The 21,686-nt window shown below is 42.1% G+C and overlaps 1 protein-coding gene across 1 annotated transcript in view; it reads right to left on the bottom strand.

Annotated features, from left to right (window-relative positions):
• CFAP47 (cilia and flagella associated protein 47) overlaps positions 1-21,686 on the bottom strand; it is a 410,934-nt gene that overhangs the window by 313,823 nt on the left and 75,425 nt on the right. Inside the window, exons 25-29 of the mRNA XM_084843965.1 lie at positions 19,042-19,237; positions 13,319-13,540; positions 7,228-7,328; positions 5,923-6,054; positions 738-957 (exon numbers count right to left, since the gene is read on the bottom strand). Of these exons, the coding sequence (XP_084700091.1) occupies positions 738-957; positions 5,923-6,054; positions 7,228-7,328; positions 13,319-13,540; positions 19,042-19,237 (871 nt within the window). The remainder of the gene's footprint in view (positions 1-737; positions 958-5,922; positions 6,055-7,227; positions 7,329-13,318; positions 13,541-19,041; positions 19,238-21,686) is intronic.

The following is a 21,686-nucleotide window of genomic DNA, read 5'->3' as shown; positions in this document are numbered from 1 at the left end:
GTAGCAGCCACGCACACACAGGGAAACGGCAGAGTTCACCACCAGCGGTAGGTCATCATTGGATCCTACCCACTATACAAAACTTAAAACCAACAGACTATTGATTGAAACCTATCTATGTTGGCTTAGGGTGCAATCCTATGCATGTTTAGGCAGAAAAACATCCTACTACTCCCAGCATTCCAACAGCCATGCTGAATCAGAGCAAAGGCCTATCTAGTCCAGCATTTTGTTCACAAAGTGGCCAAAAAGCTGCCTGTGGGGAGCCCATAAGACATGCGTGCAATATCATCCTCCCACTCACGTTCCCCAGCAACTGGTATACAAAGGCACACTTCCTCCAATACCGAAAATAATATATAGCTATCATGACTAGTAGCCATTGATAGCCTTATCCCCCACTGGGGTCAAGTGTGTCTTATACACTCAGTTCTTCTGAGTTCTTCTTCTCAGTTCTTCTTCTGTCTTAAAGAGACATGGTAAATACAAACTCTGCCCCTGGCCAAACCAAGGCATGCATAAAACTGTGTCCTCTTTCAGATGTTGATGCCTCATTAGGTAGGCCTTTTAAATTTTGTTTAAAACTATGGATTTATATTGTGGCTTTTTTGTCCAATGCTGATCTCATACCAGGATCACAGTAACACCCCATTGCAAATAATAAAGTGAAACATCTAATCAAATTAAGAAAGCATTCATATTTTAAAAAATAAGTAGTCTGAGAAAACAGCTAGTACCGTCTTAAAGAATGTGGAATGGAAATGGGATTTGGTCCTTTAGACCAACCAAAGAGAGTAAACCAGTTCTGAACTGCTGTAATAACTTTCTGGAAAAAGGCATATTCCTCTGTGCCTTCAGCAGGAAACACTGATTGTTCAAATGTGCACTTAACCCATCCACTTTGGCCAATAGAATCAGTCTTCTTTATCCTTTCATTTTCAAGCATCTTTTCTAATTCTGCACAAAAATAAGTGAATTTAGTTGTCATTGTACCACCATTGTACCACCTTCTAACAAACAAATAAAAAGCAAAGTACTTATTTGCTTTTACATTCAACTTTTGCTGGAAAGGAATCCAAGCACTTCAGGTATGTCCATAGGCTGTGATGACTGGGCCTATAATCAGTAGTTTCTCTAATCTATACCATGGAGCTATCAGACCAAACCAAATAAAATTAATAGCTTTATAGTGAAACTTGATAAATTAGACTACCTGATTATGAATGTATTATTATTTCTCCAATGCAATCACATAATCGCTTGTATGTTAAACCCTCAGCATAAAATTTAGACTATGAAACACATTTACTGGAACCCAAAATTTATAATGCTACTGAATGGATCAAGAAATATCTTTATTTCAAAAGCCAGTAAATAAAACATTGCTTTCTCACAAGTGTTTCTCCATTAATTTTTTAATTTCTACCCCACCTTTCAATCTAGAAGGATCTAAATGGCAGCATACACAAATAGCTTGACATACTATCACAAGAACATCAGAAAGACCCAGCTGAATAAGATTAAGGCCCATATTGTACAATATCCTGTTTCTAACAGTCGTCACCCAGATACATCCAGGAAGCTCATAAGCAGATCATGAAGGGAACAAGCCCTCACTCACTGTTGCCACTCAGGAACTGGCATTCAGTGGCATACTTCTTCTGAACTTGGAGATTCCAGGTAATTATCATGTCTTATAGCCAATGATAAATCTATCTTCCATGAATTCGTCTAATGTCCTTTGAAAGTAGATGTAGATATCCTAGACCCATGCTTGATGTCAGTAATGGAATGGATGAGGGCTAACAAATTGAAACTAAACCTGGACAAAACAAAAGGTTCTTCTTTTCAGTAGAAAGGGTTTCAGATTGAGTATTCAACTAGTGTTAGAAGGGCTTGCACTGCCTCTGAAAAATCAGGTTTGCAATTTGCGAGTGCTCTTGGACTCAGCCTTAGACCTGGATTTTCTGCCCTCAGCTATGGCCAACTTTGCACAATTAATATTAGTGCACCAGCTGCATCCCTTTCTGGAACCTTCTGATCTGGCTGTGGTGGTCCATGCCTTAATCACCTCTCAATTTTATCACTGTAATGCACTCTATGTGGATTATCTGCTGCTGAAGACCATTCAGAAACTTCAATTATTTAGGAATGCTTCTTACAGGGGTGGGATATAGGATGCATGTTACCCCCCTTTTAAACCAACTGCAGTGGCTACCTATTCATTTTTATGGCAATTCAGAGTGCTAGTTTTGACCTATAACATCCTAAATGGCTTGGAACCATTTTAGAGGACTGCATTCCTCCATATAATCCTGCCTAAGACATGAAATCTTCCACAGAGGCCTTTCTTGTTAAGAGGCTTTCTTTCCACAGAGGCCCTTAATTTATCTTTTTTTTCCTATACTAAAACCTCTCAAGCCCTTTAAGCCCAGCCTTCCACAACCTGAGCCTTCAGATGTTGTGGACTACAACTCCAATCAGCCCCAGTCAGCATGGCCAATGGTCAGGGATGATAGGAGTTACAATCCACAGCATCTGGAGGGACCCAAGTTGGGGAAGGCTGCTTTAGCCTACCCTCATAAGGAAGGTGTGTCAGCCCACTGGCCCTTTTGGTTGCCATTTTCAGCTCTTTTCCCTTACCTATTGCATACTTCTTGAGATGAGGTGAGCACAAATTCATGAAGTATTCCATATTGGCCATTTTATTTTCAACATCCATAGCATGCAATTAAAAATATTTCATTTTTTTCTTCCAAAAGAGGGATAACAATACACACTCGGGGGGGGGGGGATGTTCAACTTGTTAATTTACCAGTTTGTTTCAATGGTTTTTATTGTTTGATATATTTATTAATGTCTGTAAGCCACCTTGTGAAAGGTATGCCCTAAAAGGCAGGATATAAAATACATGTAAAATAAATAGAGACCAGAATTTTCCTCTCTCACTGTCATCACACTCATCCCTGGTCAGCCATGAAGCTTGAGCCATTCCCTATTTCTTAGCCTTACCTACCTCATGCGTTTATTGTGAAGATAAAGGGGGGCATGTACAGCACATTGAGCTCCATGGAGAAACAGTAAATGTAATAAATAAATACTAGGCTATTCACTGCTCACCCTTAACTCTAGATCATTTATGAATACATTAAAAGGATCTCAGGGTGAGCTATAGGGCAGATGGCTGCCACAGAGTCCCACCAGCCCCGCTCTCCCACCGCAGCAAATGCCGCAGTGGGAGATCTGACAGCGGGGCTCCCTGTAGCACCCAGTGCAGTGCCACCTCACTGGAGCGAAGTTGTGCACATTTTTACTGAGAATTAGGATCTATGCTTACTAGTTTTCGACACAGCTTAAGTTTTTATGATTGTTGTATTGCTTTGTTGTCTGATGCTTTTAAATTTATGAATTTTTTTTTAGTGTTGTTAATGCTAGTTTTTTTGTTTCTTGTTACTGTTATTTATTAATTATTTATTTATTGACCTGATTTTAATTATGTTGCATGCTGCCTTGGAAATTCAGTTTGAGAAGCAAAATGAAAATGTAAATATGAGATCATTATTATCTAAATGCTTGTTGACACTCCAAAAGATTGGTGAGGTAGCATTTCCCATGGCAGAAGCCATGCTGATTCTTACTCAACAAGGCTTGTTCTTCTATAAGTTTAATAATTCTAGCTATCTTGCTTTCTGGTAATTTACATGGTATAGACGTTAAATCAGCCTTCTCCCAACCTGGTGCCCTCCAGATGTCTTGAACCAGCTCCCAACATCCATGACCATTGGCCATGCTGGCTGGGGCTGATGGGAGTTGAACTCCAAAACATTTGAAGGGCATCATGCTGGGGAAGGTTGTGTTAGACTAATAGCCAGTAATTTTTGGATCCTCCCTAGATCTCTTTAAAATGCTGGCATTTTGTTGGCTTGTTCACAATCCTCCAACAAGGTGGCCAGTTTTAGTAAGAAATTGTTTTTTTTTCCTTATAAGATAAAGAATTACACATTTGAGTTCTTTAAAAACCTACAGATCTGTGCCATTTTTATTTATTTATTTATTTATTTATTTTTATACCGCCCAACTTGCTAATTTTTAATTTATTAGGACTTCATATCTTGTCATGTTTATTTGTCTTAGATCGATCAGCTAGTTATCAAGCACTTTGTTTACTTGAAGATACAGTAAATTCCTATGCAGTATATACCAACCAAATATTATATATTGCTATGTAATTTCTGGTTCAAGTCCAGCTCTGCCTAACTCAAAAATCTAGTATTGTCAAGGAGGACAGCCATGTTCTGTTTCAGCCACCAAACCCTGTTGTCACAGGGAGGGCCTGGCATCACTGGGCACCATGTGGTCAAGTTCCCACTAAGGATTTGGGCAAATCAGGTTCAGTGGATTCTGATCAAGCAGGAGTCGGGTTTCCCAGAGAGCTCTGAATGATACTGGGGCTGGAAGCTAGACGGGCTTGCCTGTATGGTGTTCCAACAAGCCACAGATTGTGACTAGTGGTTTAGTGGGGCCAGGACTTGCAGAAATGCAGCACTGGCACTTTTTTATTAATAGGGATCTGCCACCCACCCCAGAATTCCCTGTTCCCTCTGAGCTTAGCTGCAATCCTCACAGTAGCTGGAATGAATTTCCCCAGCAACAATACTGTGGGTTGGATCCCATGCCGCCCTTGCATGGGTGGCCCAGGCCCAGCGGCAGGCCTGAGGCCCCTACTGCTGGCAGCCGCAATGTGGTGCAGGGTGCACCCCTTCCAGAAATTAGCGTTTCTGCTCATTTTGGTGCTTACCCCCAAAAGCGCTATATCGCAGCCACTAGTGGTAGGGGCCGTGTGTATGCCACTGCTACCACCAGCAGGCCTGGGCCACCCACACAAGGATGGCTCTGGATCCAAACCTGTGTTCCCTGTTTAATGCAAAGTATTTTGGGGTGGTTTGTTCTTGAATGGGCAATTAAGACCTATTCTCTTTAGAACTGCTCCTGGTGGAAATGAAAACTGCTAGAACTGATTTGTTGATATAGATCAACACAGCTGCCTGAATTTTTGGACTCTTCTGTGGGGTGGGGGTGGCTATGTAACTTTTTAAAATGTTCATGATGAACATTGTAAAAGTTACCACTACACCACTAATTGTGACTGAGCCTTCAGTATGGTTCTGACTTCCTTAAGGCTGGTTAGCTCCACCTCCAGAGTGACTGAGGCTTTTTCGCTTAGAGGCCTGGTCTTTTTCAGCAACCTTGGCCTGTGGTGACATGGAAGTGGCTGCAAAGTAGTGGAATCTTCATGACTTGAGTTCTCAAAATCTGAGGACAGTAATGAAACCTCCTCTGGACATAGGAGAACTGGTCCCTGGGGCCTTCCTGGCAAACTATATCCTAAGGAGTTGGGAACTTCATCAGTAATCAAGCCCTCTCCCTGATCTGTTAACTCAGAAGCCTTGGCCTCTTGAGGATAAGGGTTTGGGGTCCATGATCGGTCACTTCTTTTCCTCTCATTCTCTGGAAGAAACACAGCTGCATCATGCCAAAGAGTAGCAGGAAACAATATTTTTTAAAACAAAGATTAATAACAAAATCTAACTGGCCATACAAAAGCTATCTAGCTAATATTCTCTTCCTCAGCAGCAGCATCTGTTGAAGTCTGATATTGTTTCCCAAGAATGTAATTTTGAAAGCTTGTCTGTGAACAAACATAAAAAACTGACCAGCCTAGTTAATTCAGTTTTGCTTGCTGTATAAATGGGAGCATGGCCATTGCATAGCATGTCTATGAACAGGTACATCTGTTATACTCATAGACCTCTGAAAACATAGCTATAATCTTCCTGCAAACTCAGAATCTAGTACTTTCAGATATCTCCTGAAAATCTCAGTTTCCTTTAACAAACATTTCTGAATCTTTGTACATTATACCTGCAACAGAACTGTCATAGGCAGAGTTGGTAACTGTGTCAAAGGTACTTGAAGAAGTTTGTGAACATGTTCCTGGAATGTAGCAAGAATGCTGCAGAGTTTCTCCAGTGCTGTAAATTATCTCAGCAGTATCTATATATTTGATGGAAACATAAATCAAAGACATCATACAGGTTTTACACTATTACCTACAATGAATAAATACAAAAACATTACTATTTCCCCCTACTACTACATACTATATACAAATAAAACCCCAGCCTTTTTCAAGTAGAGGACAAAAATGCATTAAATACTAATGCTGAAGACGTGCTTGACTATAATTAGTAGTAAAAACACTTAAAAGTTATAAGGTACATCAGAATTCATCTAGTCCAATCCAGTCTGTACCTTTAAGATACTCTATATTAAAACTCAACATCCTTGAATAATTTCTTTGATTAGCCAATTATTATTGCTGTTAATACTGTAAACTTATTCAGTCTTTATTTATTTACTTTATTTCATCCCATTGCTTCTCACCTCTCTCTCAGTCCTCCCGCTCCTAGGTCTTTACCTACTGTACTTCATGTGCACTTTTAGACATTTGAAATTGGCACTTGTACTCTTTTCCACTCATTAAAAGCATCAGTGTGTACTAGGTGCACAATCTAAGAATAGTTTGGTGTCACAAGACAATTAAAAACCCTTCTGAACAGAATCTCAATAAATCTTGTTAAACATGACAAATATCTGAAAGTATGAGCCATGAGCTAACCTTTAAAGCAGGGGTGGACAACTTGTGGCCCTCCAGATGTTTTGGTCTAAAGGTCATATCAGCCCTAGCCACCAGTGAGGGATGATGGGAGTTGTAGAACAAAACATCTGGAGGGCCACAAGTTGTCCACCCCTGCTTTAAAGGAAAACTACTGTCAGAGCATGAGGCCGCGGTGGCTTAGTGGTTAAGACGCTGAACTGCAGACCGGAAGGTCGGCAGGACAGCAGTTCGAGACCCAAGTGCTGCGTGACAGAATGAGCTCCCGTCTTCAGTCCCAGCTTCTGCCAACCTAGCAGTTCGAAAGCAAGAAATTGCAAGTATATAAATAGGTACCGCCTCGGCAGGAAAGGTAACAGCATTCCGTGCACCTCGGTGTTCAGTCATGCCGGCCACATGACCACGGAAGCGTCTTCGGACAGTGCTGGCTCTTCGGCTTAGAAATGGAGATGAGCACCACACTCGAGAGTCGGACACGACTGGTTGGGGACACCTTTACTTTTTACTGTCAGAGCAGCTTATAAAATATTATCAAAACATTATCTGCTCACCATTTCTCAAGATAATTTGTTGGTCAGTAAGGTGACACGCCAAGTACGGATACACAGTAAGGATGCAATTCTCTGCTGTTGCAGACACCAGAAGTGAAAATCTGAAAATACAACAATTTCCACTGAAATTACAATTTAGTATTTTCCAGCCAATAGGGGGTATTTTCCAATTAACATTCTCAATTTCTTCACTACCAAGGCCCCAGTCCCAGTGCTGCACATATTGGCTGCATTTGCACATAATGCCAAGCTATGGTTTATGTTAATCATGGTTTATTGCTTTAGTCATGAATTGTCTTGCAGATGAGCAAATATACAGCAGCTTGATTTCCCTATTTCTGTTTTGTTTCTCTCTTGCCCATTTTGCCAGCCTTTAGACTGGTTTTGTTTTCAGGCTGCTTTTCCTGGGTGCCTCTCCTTCAGGGCAGACAGTGGTGTAAACAAGCCAGTTATAAACCACAGTTTGGGGTTCAGACACCACGAATGACAAGCCATGGCTTAAACAAACTAGACCTTGTAAGCCAACAACAAACCTTGGCTTCTATTTGTGGTTGGTAGCTGGTTAACACCCCTTCATGGATCACTGCCTTGTTGTGGCGAAGGGGCTTACATAACTCAGTGAAGCCATAAGCTATGCCATGCAGGGCCACCCAAGAAAGACAGGTCATGGCAGGGAGTTCTGACAAAATGTGGTCCACTGGAGAAGGAAATGGCAACCCACTCCAGTATTCTTGCCAAGAAAACCCCATGGAACGTATCACAAGGCTAAAAGATATGACGCCAGAAGATGAGCCCCTCAGGTCGGAAGGTGTCCAATATACTACTGGGGAAGAGCAGAGGGAATTTCCAAGTAGCGCCAGAAGGAGTGAAGTGGCTGGGCCAAAGCCGAAAGGACACTCAGCTGTGGATGTGTCTGGTGGGGAAAAGAAAATCCGATGCTGTAAAGAAAAATATTGTTTAGGAACCTAGAATGTAAGATCAATGAATCAAGGTAAGCTGGAGGTGGTCAAACATGAGATGGCAAGATTGAACATCAACACCTTGGGAATCAGCGAACTAAAATGGACAAGCATGGGTGAATTTAATTCAGGTGACCATCATATCTACTACTGTGGGCAAAAATCTCTTAGAAGAAATGAAGTAGCACTCATAGTCAACAAAAGGGTGGGAAAAGCAGTACTGGGGTACAATCTTAAAAATGATAGAATAATCTCAGTACGAATCCAAGGCAAACCATTCAACATCACAGTAATTCAAGTCTATGTCCCAACCACTGATGCCGAAGAAGCTGAGGTTGATCAGTTCTATGAAGACCTACAAAACCTTCTAGAACTAACACCAAAAAAAGATGTCCTCTTCATCATAGGGGATTGGAATGCTAAAGTAGGAAGTCAAGAAATCACTGGGATAACAGGCAAGCATGGCCTTGGTGTACAAAATGAAGCAGGACAAAGACTAATAGAGTTTTGCCAAGAGAACACGCTGATCACAGCAAACACGCTTTTCCAACAGCACAAGAGGTGACTCTACACATGGACATCACCAGATGGTCAATATCGAAATCAGATGGATTATGTACTTTGCAGCCAAAGATGGAGAAGCTCTATACAGTCAGTCAAAACAAGACCTGGAGCTGACTGTGCCTCAGATCATGAGCGTCTTATCGCAAAATTTCAGCTTAAATTGAAGAACGTAGGGAAAACCACTAAACCATTCAGGTATGACCTCAATCATATCCCTTATGAATACACAGTGGAGGTGAGGAATAGATTTAAGGGATTAGACCTGATAGACAGAGTGCCTGAGGAACTATGGACGGAGGTCCGTAACATTGTTCAGGAGGCAGCAACTCAATCTATCCCAAAGAAAAAGAAATGCAAGAAAGCAAAGTGGCTGTCTGATCAGGCTTTACAAGTAGCTGAGGAAAGAAGGGAAGCGAAAAGCAAGGGAGAAAGGGGAAGATATATCCAACTGAATGCACAGTTCCAGAGAACAGCAAGGAGAGACAAGAAGGCCTTCTCAAATGAACAATGCAAAGAAATCGAGGAAAACAATAGAATGGGAAAGACTCGAGATCTCTTCAAGAAAATTGGAGATCTCAAGGGAACGTTTTGTGCAAAGACGGGCATAATAAAGGACAAAGAAGGCAGGGACCTAGCAGAAGCAGATGAGATTAAGAAGAGGTGGAAAGAATACACAGAAGAACTATACAGGGAAGATCTGAATGTCCCTGATAGCCATGATAGTGCAGTCACTGAACTTGAGCTGGACATCCTTGAGAGTGAAGTCAAGTGGGCCTTAGGAAGCATTACTAACAACAAAACTAGCAGAGATGACAGTATTCCAGCTGAGCTATTTAAAATCCTAAAAGATGATGCTGTTAAAGTGCTGCACTCAATACGCCAACAAATTTGGAACACTCAACAGTGGCCACAAGACTGGAAAAGGTCAGTTTACATTCCAATTCCAAAAAAGGGCAACGCCAAAGAGTGCTGAAACAACCGTACAATTGCGCTCATTTCACATGCCAGCAAGGTGATGCTCAAAATCCTACAAGCTAGGCTTCAGCAGTATGCGAACCAAGAACTACCGGAAGTACAAGCTGGGTTTCAAAGAGGCAGAGGAACTAGAGATCAAATCGCCAACTTTCGCTGGATCATGGAGAAAGCAAGAGAATTCCAGAAAAACGTCTATTTCTGCTTCATTGACTACACTAAAGCCTTTGATTGTGTGGATCAAGCCTTTGATCAACAACCTCAGATATGCAGATGATACCACCCTAATGGCAGAAAGCGAAGAGGATCTAAAGAGCCTCTTGTTGAGGGTGAAGGAGGAGAGTGCAAAAGCTGGTTTGTGGTTTTAATGTTCTATATATTTTAAATTGTTTTATTGTGTGTTGTTTGGTTTTAATTTTTGTGAACCGCCCAGAGAGCTTCGGCTATTGGGCGGTATAGAAATGAAATAAATAAATAAATAAATAAACTCAACATTAAAAAAAACGAAGATCATGGCATCTGGCCCCATCACTTCATGGCTTATGGAACGGGAAGAACTTGACGCAGTGACAGATTTTATTTTCTTGTGCTCCAAGATCACCGCAGACGGTGACTGTAGCCATGAAATTAAAAGACGCTTGCTCATTGGGAGGAAAGCTATGGCAAACCTAGACAGCATAGTAAGAAGCAGAGACATCACCTTGCCAGCAAAGGTCCATCTAATCAAAGCTATGGTTTTCCCAGTAGTAACGTATGGCTGTGAGAGCTGGACTATAAGGAAGGCTGAGCGCTGAAGAATTGATGCTTTCGAACTGTGGTGCTGGAGAAGACTCTTACGAGTCCCCTGGACTGCAAGGAGTCAATCCTATCGGTCAATCCTAAAGGAAATCAACCCTGAGTGCTCATTGGAAGGACAGATACTGAAGCTGAAGCTCAAATATTTTGGCCACCTAATGCGAAGAGAAAACTCTCTGGAAAAGACCCTGATGCTGGGAAAGACTGAAGGCGAAAGGAGAAGGGGACGGCAGAGGATGAGATGGCTAGATAGCATCACGGATGCAATGAATATGAACTTGAGCACGCTCCGGGAGAGAGCGCAGGACAGGAAGGCCTGGCGTGCTATGGTCCATGGGGTCACGAAGAGTCGGACACGACTGAACGAGTGAACAACAACAACAACAGCTGGTTAACAAACCATGGTTTGTTTGCAAGGTGGGTTCAGACAAAGCAAAAAGCCAGATTTCAACCACACCATGGCTTAGTGTTATGTGCAAACCAGGACATAGTAATGCATACACCAAAACACCTGCACAGAAACAGTTCAATTTATTTTTTGCAGAAGGGGCACAATGAGCACATGACGGGACGTCCCTTTGTGTGCTCAATACACACAAAACACAACTAAAGGAAGGGAGAAGCTCCAAAAGAAGGGGTGCTGCAAATGTACAAAGCTTTTGAATCCACAATATATCAACTGATTGATGCATTAGACTTTTTACTTGCTTAAAAGATAGCTACACCCCAAAGCAATATAGGCCTTTCAGGAATTCATGCCTTCATAGTCTTGTTTGTTGCTTTATAAACCTTTAAAACCATGAGTTATAAAAACATCTCTAGAGGACATTTATGGAATAATTGCTGGTGGTTTTATTATTCTGCTGCCTGACATTATTTCACAGAATGGGTTTTTAATGTTTCCTAGAAATGTTTATCCATTTTGTAAGCCATTTGGGCATGTTAAAGAGAAGGAAAGGTGGAATACAAATTTCATACTGTAATTATGTATTATGAATAACAAAGCATATTTTGCAGCAACATGAATTCAGCATACCTTGCAAAATAGGGCATAACTGTTAATCTCCAAAATGCGTATTTTTTTTCCAAGTTAGAAAAGTGTTTACCAGCTATAACACCAATACAAAGATTCACAATTTTAAATCATTCAAAACATTTAGATGGTTAAGATAGAGTGAGTGCCAGTGTGGTGGAGTGAATTGGACTTGGACTGGGGAGCTATGAGTTTAAAACTGCCACTCGACCATGAAGAGCACTCAGTAGCCTTGCTTAAATCACTAAGGTTGCTTCCAGACCAAGGGCTCCAAGCAGTACCAATCAGAAGGCATTGTGCAGCAATTCCATCTTTTGTTCCTTAACAAATTTTCTGTGGTAAGGAGAAAGATAGAAGAAGCTGTGGGAAAACATGAGAATTCTGTGGTAATTCATTCTGTGGTAAGGAGAAAGATAGACGAAGCGGTGGGAAAACATGAGAAGGCTACAAATAGAAGATGTCACCATCTGGGCCCCAAATAAAATTCCATGAGTGAGGCAGGGCAAACCCTAATTCTCAGCCTAATCTAGGTCACAAACTTTGTGTGTGCCATCCTAATTTCCTTGGAGGAAGCGTAGGACCTAAATAACAATCAAGTATAGTTGACAGTTTTAAATGTACCAAAGACAATAAATTCTTTTGTGAAGAATTATATTCCATATTTACCTTTTGATACAGGCAGCCCTTACTAGAAAGATTTTACATACTACTTATCCAATTGAATGCTTTAATGGAATTCCTATGTAAGCAATAAGGCTTTTTCACTTCAATGTCAAAGATGCAGGGCAAAGGCCTGTTATTATTACTGAAGTGAATGAAGGGTTCCTCTCATGGAACTCTTTCTGTGCATTGAACTTCTGCACACAGAATCACTTCAATGTCAATGCCTACTGTAATATTTACTATTTCATTAATACTAGGTCTCATTGCCAACTCAATCAATTACATAATAACTCAGTAACAAAGGTTGGTTCAATGAAGGGTTTCATCTAATGTCACTCACACACAGGCCCATGGTCAGCAATGAATAATCTGTTGGGGCCCATGCCCTGCTAACCAGAAATAGACCTCAACACTGCATTAGCCACCAACTTCTATCTTCATTACCCCTCATGCAGGGCTTTTTCCCCTGGTGGCATGGAGGAGGAGAAAGAGTAGCTGTAGGTCTCGGGGGCCAACCAGTCAGGCAGGATGAGCTGAGCCAGGCCAAAGAGCAGTCAAGATTCCTGTGCTAGACACCATCCACTCCTTGTAGCCTCCTTGCCTTTCTGTCTCCTCCCACTCCATCAGTCCTGCTACCTTCCCTGCTTCTTCTGCCCTTGCATCTGTGTTGGAAAGAGTTTGATCTAAGTTGCCAGCATGTGCTCTTAAAAGGGAAACACAGACTCCTTGTTTTGCTCCCCTTCAATCCTACTTCCTCAGATGAATGGGAAAGGGAAACTAAAGGTGGAAAAAGTGGGGATCCATTGCCTATTCACCTAACTGCATGGGTCATGAGGCCATTTCAGTGGACCCACTGAGGGCATCTTTGCCTCTGGGCCACAAAATCCTAGAGCCAGCATTGGGTCAAACATTGTATGGAATTCTCTATAGAGTATCAAAATACCAGTTTAAGCATGAATGTTTTAAATGAGATTTGGCCCCAAGACATAAATTAATTACATCATTTTCAAATGAAGTATTTTTATAGGCATTTCCCCTCTGCTAGTTCATATTTTAAATATCTTCTAAGTTTCTTCAGCGCCTAGTAAAACATTAGTATGCATACCTGTTTTTTTCTCCATCAACAAAGAACAAATTCTTTAAAAGGGACAATGGCTTTGAGGATCTAAAACTAATATGGCAGGTGAGTCCAATATTGTTTCCTTCTGATGCTATTTCAATTACATTGCCATTTGGAAAGTCGACAGTTAAAGGATTAATCCGGTCATCATCAACATCATCATCTCCAGGGTCTAATTCTGGAGTTTCAACTTTTAAAACAGACGACCTAGAAAACCAAGCCAATAGCATACATATTTCCAAAGGATCTAAGTAACAACATTGAAATGTAAATGAAAAATATCTCCTTTCAGAGAATTACTCTGAGAAAAAATATTTTTTAAAAATTATTTATCATCTGAAAAGCTACTATTACAGCTAATATATATCAAACAAACACTTTTTATTTGAAGTTCATAAACAATCTGGATGATAAGGATTTCAGATTATGTTTAACTTAATTCATAATGTGCAAACTTTTACACTGTCCAACTTCCTGAATAGTAAAAGAAAAAAATGACTGGCTACGAAGGTGGTGCTGACGAGAGAGATTTGGATTCTGGGACCACGGACTATACTACCTGGAAGATGGACTGTTGGCAAGGGACGGGTTGCACCTCACAAAGGCTGGGAAGAATGTGTTTGGCCACAGCATGAAGAACTTCATCAGGAGGGCTTTAAACTGAATCCTATGGGGAAGGGAGATGTAAAGTTGGGGGTAACAATGGACGAAGGCTCATGCACCAAAATGGAGAGAACAGCTCTAATAGCACTAAATAAGAGTCTTCAGACACATGTAGGAAGAAAGCCAGACTATGAAGCACATGGTCTTCGATGTCTATATACTAATGCCCAGAGTATGGGAAACAAACAGAACGAACTTGAACTCTTAATACAAGAGGGAAATTATGACTTGATAGGTATAACTGAGACTTGGTGGGATGACTCTCCTGACTGGAATACAGCAATTGAAGGATATAACTTGTTCAAAAAGAACAGGAGGAACAGAAAGGGAGGTGGGGTTGCACTATATGTGAAAAATACATATCTCTGAACAGAAATACAGGAGGATGAGGTTGGTAGCCCCATCAAGAGCATCTGGGTTAAAATAAATGGAGCAAAGAATAAAAGGAATATGGTGGTCAGAGTCTAGTACTGGCCACCCAATCAAGGAGAAGACGAAGATGAAACTTTTGAAAGGCAAATAGCCAATGTTTTAAGGAAGCATGATGTGGTAGTAATGGGGGACTTCAATTTCCCCAATATTTGTTGGGAGACAAATTCTGCAAAACATTGCCCCACCAGGAAATTCCTGACTTGTGTGTTGGATAAATTCCTCCTACAGAAAGTGGAAGAAGGAACTAGAGGATTGGCTATCCTTGACTTGATCCTAACCAACAGAGATGACTTAGTGGGTAAAGTAGCAGTTACAGGTAGGGATGTACGAAAGTCACTTACCTTTTCGAAGGGTGACATTCGTGGGCGGGGGGAGGCGCTCCGTTCCTCCCCCCGAAATTCTGGCCGGGGGGGGAGGCGCTCCGTCCCTCCCCCCCGAAATTCTGGTCGGCCGGCTCCGCTCCGCAGGGATTCTGCGGAGCCGCCGGCTGGCTGGCAGGGACGCAAATGGCGGCGGCCGTAACCGCTGCCGTTTGCGTCCCTGCAGTCAGTCGTGATAGGCTACGTAAATGTTTACGTAGCCTATCACGGCTGATTTAAAAGAAGGAAAAAAACATGCGTATGCAAATGGCGGCGCCCATGGGCGCCGCCATTTGCGTTCCTTATTTTGGCACGTCTTAGTCTACGTAAACATTTACATAGACTAAGACGGCGAAAATAAGGGGAACGCAAATAGCGTAGCGTCTACGCTATTTGCGTTCCCCTTATTTTCGCCGTCTTCGTCTATGTAAATGTTTACGTAGAGTAAGACGTGCCAAAATAAGGAAAGCAAATGGCGGCGCCCATGGGTGCTGCCATTTGCATTCGCGCGGGGTTTTTTTTCTTTTAAATCAGCCGTGATAGGCTACGTAAACATTTACGTAGCCTATCACGGTGTTTTTTAAAAAACTAGCTGTGATAGGCTACGTAAATCTTTACACAGCCTATCACGTTTTTTTGTTTGTTTGTTTGTTTAACTGGAAATGGCGGCGGCGGCAGCCGGTCAAAAGACCGGCCGCCGCCGCTGCCGCCGCCGAACCACCACCGGAGCCGCCGCCGCCAGGAAGATCCGCCCAAGGTAAGTCCCGTCCCAGGGGTGGGCAGGGGGGGCAGACCGTTCCGCCACCGATTTTGGGGGGCCAAATGCGCTGGCATTCGGCCTCCCCGAGATTCGTGGCGAAATTCTCTGACATCCCTAGTTACAGGAACTCTGGGGGAAAGCGACCATGTTATACTTGAGTTCTTGGTTCTAAAGGAAGCAAAAGCCGAGCGTAGCCAAATGCGTACCCTGGATTTTAGGAAAGCCGATTTTAATGAACTCAGAACAATGATAAGTAAGGTCCCACGGCAAGTGACTCTAAAGTGAAAAGGAGTCCAAGATGGGTGGGAGTTTTAAAAAAAGGAAATTCTCAAGGCACAATTACAAACAATTCCAACAAGAAACAAAGGAGGAAGACAACAGAAGAAGCCAATGTGGTTTCACAAAAAGCTTAGAGATGACCTGAAAACAAAAAAGGACACATATAGGACGTGGAAGGAAGGACAAGCAACAAAGGCAGGTAGCACAGAATTGCAGGGATGGCGTCAGGAAAGCTAAAGCTGAGAACGAGCTGAAGTTAGCAAGGGATGCTAAAAGCAAAAAAACCCACTTTCTTCAGCTATGTGCATAGTAAAAGACGGAGGAAAGAAATGGTGGTTCAGCTATTCAATGAGGATGGCAAAATGATGACAAAGAAAAGGCAGAAGTGCTCAATTCCTACTTTGGCTCAGTCTTCTCCCAAAAGAGGGTCTATGACCCCTCTAGCAAAGGTGAAGTACAGGCTGAAGGAGCAGGATTGCAGCTTGAGATCGATAGGCATTTGGTCAAGGAACACCTCATTACTTTGAATGAGTTCAAATCTCCAGAGCCAGATGAACTGCACCCTAGAGTAATAAAGGAACTGGCAGAAGAACTCTCAGAACCACTGTCTATTTTCTTTGAGAAATCATGGAGGACGGGTGAAGTGCCAGATGACTGGAAGAGGGCTAATGTTGCCCCTATCTTCAAAATGGGTAAAAAGGAGGAAGCTGGGAACTACAGACCAGTCAGTCAGACATCAATCCCTGGGAAAATTCTAGAGTAGATTATAAGCACTCCATCTGTAAGCACCTTGAAAACAATGCAGTGATTACTCAAAGCCAACATGGATTTGTCAAGAACAAATCTTGCCAGACGAAACTGATCTCATGTTTTCATCAGATAACCTCCCTTGCGGACTGTGGGTATGCTGTGGACATAATGTACCTCGACTTCAGCAAAGCTTTCGACAAAGTGCCCCATGATATCCCGATGAGCAAACTAGCTCAAAGTGGGCTAGATGAAACAACAATCAGGTGGATCCACAGCTGGCTACAGAATCGGACTCAAAGAGTGCTTATCAATGGGATCTTCTCAAACTGGGGAGAGGTAATGAGCGGAGTACCGCAGGGCTCAGTCCTGGGCCCAGTGCTCTTCGACATTTTTATTAATGCCTTGGAGGAGGAAGTGCAGGGAATGCTGATCAGATTTGAAGATGACACAAAATTGGGCAGGATAGCTAATACTTTGGAAGACAGAAACAAAATTCAAAGTGATCTGGATAGACTGGAGTGCTGGGCAGAAAATAACAGAAATTTAATAGGGATAAATGCCAAGTTGTGCACCTAGGAAAAAGAAACCAAATGCACAGTTACAAGATGGGGGATCTGTGGCTCAACAACACTACAAACGAGAAGGATCTTGGAACTGTTGTAGATCACAAGCTGAATATGAGCCAACAATGTGATGTAGCTGCAAAAAAGGCAAATGCTATTTAGGGCTGCATTAATAGAAGCATAGCTTCCAAATCCCGGGAAGTACTAGTTCCCCTCTGCTCAGCACTGGTTAGGCCTCATCTGGAGGACTGTGTCCAGTTCTTGGCACCACACTTTAAGAAGGATGCAGACAAACTGGAGAGGGTTCAGAGGAATGCAACAAAGATGATCAGGGGACTGGAAACAAAGCCCTATGAAGAGAGACTGAAAGAACTGGGCATGTTTAGCCTTGAGAAGAGAAGACTGGGGGGAGATATGATAGCGCTCTTCAAGTACTTGAAAGGTTGTCACAGAGAGGAAGGCCAGCATCTCTTCTCGATCATCCCAGAATGCAAGACACAGAATAATGGGCTCAAGTTACAGGAAGCCAGATTCCGGCTGAACATCAGGAAAAACTTCCTGACTGTTAGAGCAATATGACAATGGAACCAGTGACCTAGGGAGGTAGGGGGCTCTCCCACACTGGAGGCATTCAAGATGAGGCTGGACAGCCATCTGTCGGGGATGCTCTGACTTGGATTCCTGCATTGAGCAAGGGGTTGGACTCAGTGGTCTTGTAGGCCCCTTCCAACCCTACTATTCTATGATTCTATGAAATACAGTAAAATAGTAACTCCATGCTGATTTCGGATATTCCTTCACTGTGTCTACTTGCAAGGCAATAACTAGCTTGGGACTGCATTCAATCTTTGGTTTACAGAACAACTGTGGCCCTTTGGTGTGGCCAAGGGCTTACGCATGCCCAGTGGATTTTTCTTCCCCTTTGAATGGCACAAACCCATGCCATACCACGGAACTACTTTTCAACTCCCCCTCAGTTTCAAGAGAAATCTGTCAAATGTAGAATGGGGAGCTGTTCTTCAAGAAACAAGTGTAAAGCCTCCAAAGACAGCAGGACTTAGTTGAATGGTTCTTTGGATTCTATTCATTGCAAATAATTAAGGAATTGACAGAAACATATAGAATCACTGATTGATATAATTTGGTGAACATGGATAACCCACTCCTATGAGACTACTTGAATCTCTATGGTAAAATTAAAAGTTTGGGCTGCTGCACCTAAAGTAGCATTATAAGTCATAATCATAAAGACATTGCCCATTGAGCTATGGACCACTTACTACTGAACATGTCTAGCATGCCCTTTACTAAGCAAATTTTTGTTTCAGTGCTATGTCCAAATAGAAGACCAAAGTTGTGCTGGTGGCCCTACGTTTGCTGCACAAAGAGCCTTTAGCTTACCAACTGACCTTTCTGCCCAACCCTGCCGATTTCTAAAAAAGCCTTGTGTGTCAAAGTTGTGTGGCACAATGTTGGGTGTGCCTATGGCAGGTGCGAAACTAGTACAGGAAAGGGGTTGACCCAACCATTAGTTCAAGGTCACACTATGCTGGCACCCTGTGCCAAATTTATGTGCTCCAGTGTCTCAAAGGATGATTGTAGACATGACTCTACAACCGTGGCCTTACAGCGAAAGTTTGATACATAATAGAGTTTAAACAATTAACTCAAGATCCCAAATAGAGATTATTGGAAGACTGGAGGAAAGTGATTTAGATAAGCCTCTATCTCCGATAAACTTGTTTACAAGTATCCTACAACTTCATTACTTGTTGCAATTATTTTTTCTATTCATTCATCAGCAACATAAAGCCATCATTTTGAAATGAGCAGAGAGAAAATAATTTATGTGAAGAATGCTATTTTCTGAAATACACGTTGTAATTTATGTTGAGGATTTACCTTAAATAATCCTGGGGAATTACACAGACATCTGCTCCTATTTTCACATTGAGAGGAACAGGAGTCAGTATCAAAAGCTGAGGTTCAAAGTTGATCTTGGGTGACTTCACAGCCCCGGATAAACTGACTGTTCTGTAAACAGTTATCTCATCATTCAAAAACACTGGCACTTGAGCTGTGTATGCTCCAGGCCAACCTGGAGAAAAATGTAACAGTCAGCCATATTAACAGAAAGTGGTTTCTTTAGATAAAAGACTAGACTAGACTCTTAAAAATGACACATACTACCTTTTTTTTCAAAACCAAGCTGAGGCATGAGGACAGGCTAGTTATATTTCTAACTAGATAAAACAATTTTTTCTACATAATTATTTTTAAAGCAATTTACAAATTGCTATGAATTCAGTAAGTCATGCAATCCTACAATGCGTGAAATCCAATACGCAAGTCACATGCCACATTTCAAAATCACATTGCAAATTGTGTTCCTGGTTACACATATCACCTCCATGAAGCTCACCTGCAATAGCACAATAGACATAGTCACCTGTTCTATGGGGATGCCATGAGCTACATAGTTTATAGGGAACAACTGACTATGCATTTCTTGCTATGGAGTTCATCTAGACTCTATGATTGTCAATGAAACACTAAAACTAGGAAGAGGACTGTGTCCTCCTCAGTCAGTAGCATAACTAAGCACTGCTTCTGCTGCTTTTCAGAGTTCCTTTGACTTTCATCTCTTTACTCATTTTATTAAGCAAGCCATGTACCATTCACATAGGCACAGATTTAGAATGCTGCCACTTCCCATGCTGCTGGAACTGTACATTCCTGACACTATAAATGACATTTTGCCTAGCAATTATAACCTAACATATCCTAAATGCCCTGCCACAGCACTGATCTCTTATATGGCAGAATCAAAAATGCTATTGTTTAACCAGAAGGTACATGAACAACAGACGACTCATGATACTATGCAAATTAAATGAAATCCAAAGACACTGAAATTACTAACATCAATATGTATGAGTAGGTAGGCTAGCTAAAAGGGAAAAGAAAAAGGAGGGGTAGTTATTTTTGTGGAGTTACCAAATGATTGGTTTACGAGTTGACTTGCTTACCCTAATCTTGACAGAATAATTTTAGTTCTCACTGCATATACCTCCTCAAATTATTCCCAATATACTACCTTGTGATTTATCTTCTTTTATATCCCTATCCTTTTTTATTACTGACCTTGTCAACTACTGATCTTGCCAGTAATAGAAAACCTTAAAAGTAACCAGGGAAAGTGTTACGACACTATTTCACTCTGTAGAATCTTTATCCCCAGATAAAGGTTCTAGTGGGAGAAGAATCCTAAACTTCAGATATTTACTTGAATGTAACTCAGATCTTTAAGACGTTTGTAAAGATAGCTTGTGTAACGTCACATCCTGACTTAGTTTGCAACATGTTTTTTCAAAATAGATCTGCCCCACCCCACTGTCACATGACATGTTTAAATGAAGTATTTTAAAATGGATTTTCAATGTCTTCAGGGAAAGCGTTAATCTCTTGCAATAAAGAGTTTCTAGAGAGAGAGAAAAGTTATCAACTTGCTGTATCTTAGAGCCTTACAGCAAAACCACAGAACAAGAAAAATCTATAACAAGCCCACCATTTTCCTACAAAAACAGCCAGAGGCATCTGCTATCTAGCCCAGCTTGTTATTGACACATGAGCGAACAAAAATTAGATTTTTTTGCTGAGGGGAGGGGCAAGAGTCTGACAGAATGATCTACACAGTTCTGAGCTTAGAGTCAGAAGTCCCGCAAAGAACTAGAATAGCCTTCCTCAACCTGGTGGCTTGGGATGCTGCGAGTTGTAGTCCAACACATTTGGAGGACACCAGGTTGGGGAAGGCTTCAATGTTCTTATTGTCTAAAAACAGCTTCCATAGGCTAAAGTGGCAAGTATTTAGTGTGACCTCCCCTTACACTAGAGTAGCGGCAGGCACCTGGCCAGGAATGGTCTTCATGGAAGGGTAGCAGCCAAGCAACCACTTTTGTGGAAGGGGAACAGGGTGAAAAGGCTAAGATATGCTAAAGCTCACAAAGATTGGAAAGAGGATCAGTGGAAAAGAGTATTATGGAAGGATGAATCCAAGTGTGAAATTTTGGGGTCCAATTGTCAACAATATGTGAGAAGAAGAGCTGGAGAGACATGGACGAATGAGTAGGGATGTACGAAAGTAACTTACCTTTTCGCGGAATCTTTTGTGGTGGGGGGGAGGTGCTCCATCCCTCCCCCTGGAATCCTCGACGGGGGGGAGGCGATCCGGTCCTCCCTCCCTGGAATCCTCGACGGCCGGCTCCGCTCCGCGACCAGGCCGCGGAGCAGTGGGCCAGGGCCGTCCGCAACCGGATTTCCAGCCGCGGACGGGCTGCTGCAGCCACCATTTGCGTCCAGCCAGGCAGCCAGGCAGCCGTGATAGGCTACGTAAGAATTTACATAGCCTATCACAGCTAACCCCCCCAAAAAAACCAGCGTACGCAAATGGCGGCGGCTACGGTGGCTGCCATTTGCGTTCTCTATTTTTCGCCATTCTAGCCTACGTAAATATTTACGTAGGCAATTATGGCGGGAAAAAAAGGGAT

Source organism: Heloderma suspectum, chromosome 3 (assembly GCF_057233095.1).
Source record: "Heloderma suspectum isolate Gila_16-S chromosome 3, 16-S_ref, whole genome shotgun sequence".
Classification (NCBI taxonomy): domain Eukaryota; kingdom Metazoa; phylum Chordata; class Lepidosauria; order Squamata; family Helodermatidae; genus Heloderma; species Heloderma suspectum.
The sequence above is the reverse complement of the archived record's forward strand: the minus strand, read 5'-3'. Positions and strand labels throughout refer to the sequence as shown.